Source organism: Notolepis coatsorum (assembly GCF_963971535.1).
Source record: "Notolepis coatsorum genome assembly, chromosome: 5".
NCBI classification, from domain to species: Eukaryota; Metazoa; Chordata; class Actinopteri; order Aulopiformes; family Paralepididae; genus Notolepis; species Notolepis coatsorum.
The window spans coordinates 199,880,111-199,887,610 of NC_140169.1; the positions used below are offsets into that span (position 1 = coordinate 199,880,111).

At 44.7% G+C, this 7,500-nt stretch overlaps 1 protein-coding gene across 1 annotated transcript in view; it reads right to left on the reverse strand.

The window, feature by feature from the left end:
- The window catches only part of col4a1 (collagen, type IV, alpha 1), a gene marked incomplete at both ends in the record, with an annotated part of 79,103 nt that overhangs the window by 9,201 nt on the left and 62,402 nt on the right, over positions 1-7,500 (reverse strand). The window contains one exon of the mRNA XM_084314414.1: positions 2,776-2,826. Coding sequence (XP_084170540.1) covers positions 2,776-2,826 — 51 coding nt within the window. The remainder of the gene's footprint in view (positions 1-2,775; positions 2,827-7,500) is intronic.

Consider the following 7,500-nt stretch of genomic DNA (forward strand, 5'->3'; position numbering starts at 1 on the left):
ATTCAACCCTCCCCTGTCTCGAACGCTGTTTCTTGCCTCCCACAAGCCGGCTGCAATGTGGACGAAGCCATACATAGCACGAGTCCCCTCCGATACTCGAGGTAGCAGCCGTCGCATCTTTTCACCTGCGCGGCGCGATCTTTCAGCGTCAGGGGTCTGCGCTTTGGAGGGGCGCCGCCCCCATCGCTTCTTGATTCTACTGCGCAGGCGCACCAACCGACCTGTAGGAGTCGCTGTCCACAACGTCCGATCCCCACCCCTCAGTTTTCCCTCCCCCTAATACTGCCAATTGTATTAGTACGGACGACCAGCCAAACTGAAAACAATGTGGAGAGCTGGGCTCAAACCCAGCGTCTCCAGCATTGGTGGTGAGTGCCTTGCCCACTGCACCACCTAGCCGCCCTATATTATAATATACATTAAAGTTTTGGCAAAATATGCCTCGTTTTATAAATGTGTATTGATAACATAGTTCTGTAATTACATTTTTTAATAAATATGCATGATCAAGTTCAACAACGTGTGCTTTTATTTCCAAAAATTAAATGGGGTCGTGGTATAAAAAATATTGAGAACCCCTGCATTAAACTAATAAAAACGAAATCAAAACTAAACTGAAACTAAACTGAATGAAAAACACAACAGTATAATAACTAGGGATGTCCGATATTATCGGCCTACCGATATTATCGGCCGATAACGGCATTAAAATGTGATATCGGAAAATATCGGTATCGTTTCTTTTTTTTTTACATTTCTATAACCTTTATTTACCCAGGCAAGCAAGTAAGAACAAATTCAGATTTTATTTATTGTCAAAAGTATGCATAATGTTGTGTTAATTCCACAACAAGAGATATGTAATGTTAATTACCTGAAATTATTCCATTTTTGGGGGGGGGGGGGGGGGGGGAACCCTGCATATATCGGTATCGGTTGATATCGGTATCGGAAATTAAGAGTTGGACAATATCGGTATATCGGTATCGGTAAAAAAGCCAATATCGAGCATCCCTAATAATAACCCAGGTGTGTGTGGGAGCTCACAACAGTATGATAACCCAGGTGTGTGTGGGAGCTCACAACAGTATGATAACCCAGGTGTGTGTGGGAGCTCACAACAGTATGATAACCCAGGTGTGTGTGGGAGCTCACAAGAGTATAATAACCCAGGTGTGTAGGAGCTCACAACACAACAGTATGATAACCCAGGTGTGTGTAGGAGCTCACAACAGTATAATAACCCAGGTGTGTGTAGGAGCTCACAACAGTATAATAACCCAGGTGTGTGTAGGAGCTCACAACACAACAGTATGATAACCCAGGTGTGTGTAGGAGCTCACAACAGTATAATAACCCAGGTGTGTGTAGGAGCTCACAACAGTATGATAACCCAGGTGTGTAGGAGCTCACAACACAACAGTATGATAACCCAGGTGTGTGTAGGAGCTCACAACAGTATAATAACCCAGGTGTGTGTAGGAGCTCACAACAGTATGATAACCCAGGTGTGTGTAGGAGCTCACAACAGTATGATAACCCAGGTGTGTGTAGGAGCTCACAACACAACAGTATGATAACCCAGGTGTGTGTAGGAGCTCACAACAGTATGATAACCCAGGTGTGTGTAGGAGCTCACAACAGTATGATAACCCAGGTGTGTGTAGGAGCTCACAACAGTATGATAACCCAGGTGTGTGTGGGAGCTCACAAGAGTATAATAACCCAGGTGTGTAGGAGCTCACAACACAACAGTATGATAACCCAGGTGTGTGTAGGAGCTCACAACAGTATAATAACCCAGGTGTGTGTAGGAGCTCACAACAGTATAATAACCCAGGTGTGTGTAGGAGCTCACAACACAACAGTATGATAACCCAGGTGTGTGTAGGAGCTCACAACAGTATAATAACCCAGGTGTGTGTAGGAGCTCACAACAGTATGATAACCCAGGTGTGTAGGAGCTCACAACACAACAGTATGATAACCCAGGTGTGTGTAGGAGCTCACAACAGTATAATAACCCAGGTGTGTGTAGGAGCTCACAACAGTATGATAACCCAGGTGTGTGTAGGAGCTCACAACAGTATGATAACCCAGGTGTGTGTAGGAGCTCACAACACAACAGTATGATAACCCAGGTGTGTGTAGGAGCTCACAACAGTATGATAACCCAGGTGTGTGTAGGAGCTCACAACAGTATGATAACCCAGGTGTGTGTAGGAGCTCACAACAGTATGATAACCCAGGTGTGTGTAGGAGCTCACAACACAACAGTATGATAACCCAGGTGTGTGTAGGAGCTCACAACAGTATGATAACACAGGTGTGTGTAGGAGCTCACAACAGTATGATAACACAGGTGTGTGTAGGAGCTCACAACACAACAGTATGATAACCCAGGTGTGTGTAGGAGCTCACAACACAACAGTATGATAACCCAGGTGTGTGTAGGAGCTCACAACACAACAGTATGATAACCCAGGTGTGTGTAGGAGCTCACAACACAACAGTATGATAACCCAGGTGTGTGTAGGAGCTCACAACAGTATGATAACACAGGTGTGTGTAGGAGCTCACAACAGTATGATAACACAGGTGTGTGTAGGAGCTCACAACACAACAGTATGATAACCCAGGTGTGTGTAGGAGCTCACAACAGTATGATAACCCAGGTGTGTGTAGGAGCTCACAACACAACAGTATGATAACCCAGGTGTGTAGGAGCTCACAACACAACAGTATGATAACCCAGGTGTGTGTAGGAGCGCTCACCTGTGCCGCCGCCCAGTCCAGGTGTGCCAGGGAAGCCCCTCCCAGGTGAACCTGTGCAGAGGAAGGTCTGATCAGTGAACTGCACGGACTACAACGAATGACGTATATCACGGCAGTTAGGGTACCTTGTGTGTAGGGATGGGTACCGAATCCGGTACTTTTAAGGGTATCGACCGAATCACTTCGGTACTACTGAGTACCGATTCACGTGAGATCCACCGGTGCCACATTTCGGTAATGCACAAAATAAATCGATGACTTAAACGTTTAGTTTAGCGCAAAAAACGAAACCTATGAAGTGCACCGCACGTTCACGTCAACGCTCACGCGCACAATACAGGCTTACCTAGGATTTTACTTGATTCAACAACAACAAAGCAGTCGGGGCAATGGCAAGCCGAAAACTATCGCAAGTATGGTTACACTTTACAAAGCTAGATGCAGACAACGCTCGCTGCAATATTATATATTATATATATATATTAACAAATTGTTCTAAATAAATAATAATGATAATAAATAATTAGAAGTTTGGACAATTTTTTTTTACAACTGAGGTAAGTAGATTACATTTTTAGACACTAAAGTACAGAAAAAAGGAACCGGTACCGGTTCAAATGTGAACGGTACCCAACCCTACTTGTGTATACTGTACCTGTGTATACTGTATACTTTACTTACTCATAGTATATATTTAGATTCTACCATATTTATTGTATTGTATAATATAACTGATAGGGCGTACAGACCCTCACCTGCACCTTTGATCACACTGCCTACTTGCTCAGATGCGTATATTCAGAGTTAATTATATTGTTTACACTGACTATTTTTTACGTTTCTACTGTACTATAATTGTATTGCCTGTATTTATGTCTTCTACCATTCTACCCTGCCCATACCTGTACCTCCCCTCCCCCCTCCCCCATGCTGCTATGATGCCTGAATTTCAATAAAGGAATATCTTATCTTATCTTATCAATCACTGAAAATACACTTAAAACAAGATATAATAAATTATTTCCAAACAGTTATGGCCTTACCCCCCTGGGTAGAAAACAGTTCAGGGAATGGACAATGTTGGTTATTCATTTTACAGCCTCTGTATTCAGAATATTTTTTTCTGGCACACACTATTCATTAAATGTACTACAATACTGTAATAGAGCAAACAAAGATCTACCACATCTGGTCTGGTCATCTCTGTCTGCTGTCCCTCTCTACCCCTTGCTGTGAATATTAGACTAATTAGATTAATGTCAGACTAGGTTTTACACTAGGTTAAAGGTCTTTTGAGGTCACATACCAGCCTATGTTATTGCGGTAGCAATGGAAGTGGTAACTCAGGTGAACCATGACATGTCAGATCTGGGAGAATAGCGTCCTAACTTGTACCACATGTGGAGATGAAACTGATACTTTGTTTGTCTTGTTCCATATAGACCATTAGCTCACTTCTCCTCCTCTCTTCCCTTACTCTCTTCTACCCTTACATATCGCTTACCCTAATTGTAGTCGGTCAAAGTACTAATAAATATCTGTGTTGAACTTCAATCGACATATTTTGATATTGTGATTAAGTATTTTTATATCATTGTTAATCCCTGTTGTTCCTAGTCAAGTCAAGTCAAGTCAATATTATTTATATAGCACATTTCCATATACGTTATGAGATTAGATTCGATTAGGTTAGATTAATATGTATTGTCATCAGCAGTGTAAAGTACTTGAGTAATTGTACTTCGTTACAATACTTAAGTACTGTTTTTGGGGATTTGTACTTTACTCAAGTATTATTAGGTTGTATACTTTTATTTTTTTATCCACTTTTTCTCCTCCTATTTTTCTTGTATTTTCCTCCCATCCCAATTGAGTCGTTATGCCAATTCCCCCCTCCCCTTCCTGGTTGTTGCGCGCATTTGCCTCCTACTTGCCGGTCTAGGGAGCCCTGAAGTCTATCATATGCTTCCTCCGATACATAGGAGACAGCCAGCAGCCTCTTTTCACCTGGCAGCGAAGACTCTCATTGGGTGAGTGTAACGCGTGGGAGGGCACACTACCTCACCCAGATCCTTTCCTCGCTGTGCAGGCGCCCTGACCGACCTGTAGGAGTCGCTGTTTACAACAACCAGATTACCACCCACCGGCTTCCCACCCGCAGACACTGCCAATTGTGTCTGTATGACGACCGCCCAAGCCGGAGGGACCGCTGACAGCCGGATTCGATACCAGTGTCTCTGCGGTGGTAGACAGACGCTTAGTCCGCTGCACTACCCGGCCGCCTTAGGTTTGTATACTTGTACTTTTACTCAATTACATTTCAGAGAAAAAAAACATACTTTTTACACCTTACATTTAAAATGCAGACCTATACAAAGTACAAAGTACAAAACAGGTCCAACAATTTTAATTAGTATATTTGTTTCTCTGGTCGAACTAACGTTAATGGTATTAATCCTGCGGTCGCACATTACTCATTGTCATCCATATGCAAGAAAATCATCATAACAAATACCCATAAATCCTAGCCAGCTCCCAACCGACTGCCGCTTGTGACTTCACATAGGGATGGCTCTCTTGCTGATGCACGTGGGTTTTGATGGGAAGGCTTTTTTTCTTTTTTGTGACCAATGAGTGACGAGAATGGAGATCACCTGGTTGCTACTGTAGCTGTAAACAGCAGGGCGTCATTGGACTGGGGCTATAGGCTGTTACGTACACCGCCTTGTGCCTTTGATGTGTTTTTTGTTTGTACTTGTTTCAACATTCGTCAACTGTAGTTACACTAATATTTGACCATTTCTATGACTTCAGAGGATTTTGGACTGACTGAATGTACGGACTGTACGGACTGTACTGCCTGACTGGTACATTATATCTATCTATATCTATCTCATACTGTACTATCTGAAATATAAGCTTGTGAGTCTCAGTATAAGCAGGTGAATGCTCGACACAAATAACCATATACTTGATCTGCTTATTAAAGGATAAGGCTGATGTCATTTGTTTGTTTTTTTATTGTCAACATAGCCTATGAAACAACCAAAACCAACAATGCATTTCCTCTACAGGTACTTTTTACAAGTATGATCCATCAATCCACCAATCAGATTAGAGCTCATATCCAGAAGTCGCATAACTCCATTGTTGTCCCAGGACAATGCTAAAACAAGTCACAGAGCTGTCCTGTTTGTCTTTGTCAAGTGTAATTCATCATTGTGATGAACACAAGCGTCATAGTTTTCCCCGTGAACTACTTCCTGAGGTGACAGCGGTCCTCTGCCTGAACCGGAACTACTTCATGAGGTGACAGCGCCCCCCCTCGAGTCTGCCTGAACCGGAACTACTTCATGAGGTGACAGCGCCCCCCTCGAGTCTGCCTGAACCGGAACTACTTCATGAGGTGACAGCGCCCCCCCTCGAGTCTGCCTGAACCGGAACTACTTCATGAGGTGACAGCGCCCCCCTCGAGTCTGCCTGAACCGGAACTACTTCATGAGGTGACAGCGCCCCCCTCGAGTCTGCCTGAACCGGAACTACTTCATGAGGTGACAGCGCCCCCCCTCGAGTCTGCCTGAACCGGAACTACTTCATGAGGTGACAGCGCCCCCCCTCGAGTCTGCCTGAACCGGAACTACTTCATGAGGTGACAGCGCCCCCCTCGAGTCTGCCTGAACGGGAACTACTTCATGAGGTGACAGCGCCCCCCTCGAGTCTGCCTGAACGGGAACTACTTCATGAGGTGACAGCGCCCCCCTCGAGTCTGCCTGAACCGGAACTACTTCATGAGGTGACAGCGCCCCCCCTCGAGTCTGCCTGAACCTTGTGTTCATTGCAATGATGAATTATACTAACCAGAACAAACAGTATGGCTCTATGACTGGCTTTAACAGTTTTTGGACAACAATGGAGTTCTGTGACTTCTGGATGTGAGCTATAATCTGGTGTTGGCTGGATGGATTTAAGTCTGTAGAATACAATTTGTAGGCCAGGGCATCTATGCAGCACCACAATACTTCATTAAGAATGTATTTTTTTTTTCTTCAACAAAATCACAGCCTCCTCCCTGGATATTGGCCACATTGCGATTTCGATATAATTCTGGTTCATTGTGTCAGCCCTACCCTCCGTTGGGTTTCTCCTGGTTCATTGTGTCAGCCCTACCCTCCGTTGGGTTTCTCATGGTTCATTGTTTCAGCCCTACCCTCCGTTGGGTTTCTCCTGGTTCATTGTGTCAGCCCTACCCTCCGTTGGGTTTCTCCTGGTTCATTGTGTCAGCCCTACCCTCCGTTGGGTTTCTCCTGGTTCATTGTGTCAGCCCTACCCTCTGTTGGGTTTCTCCTGGTTCATTGTGTCAGCCCTACCCTCCGTTGGGTTTCTCCTGGTTCATTGTTTCAGCCCTACCCTCCGTTGGGTTTCTCCTGGTTCATTGTTTCAGCCCTACCCTCCGTTGGGTTTCTCCTGGTTCATTGTTTCAGCCCTACCCTCCGTTGGGTTTCTCCTGGTTCATTGTTTCAGCCCTACCCTCCGTTGGGTTTCTCGTGGTTCATTGTGTCAGCCCTACCCTCCGTTGGGTTTCTCCTGGTTCATTGTGTCAGCCCTACCCTCTATTGGGTTTCTCCTGGTTCATTGTTTCAGCCCTACCCTCCGTTGGGTTTCTCCTGGTTCATTGTTTCAGCCCTACCCTCTATTGGGTTTCTCCTGGTTCATTGTTTCAGCCCT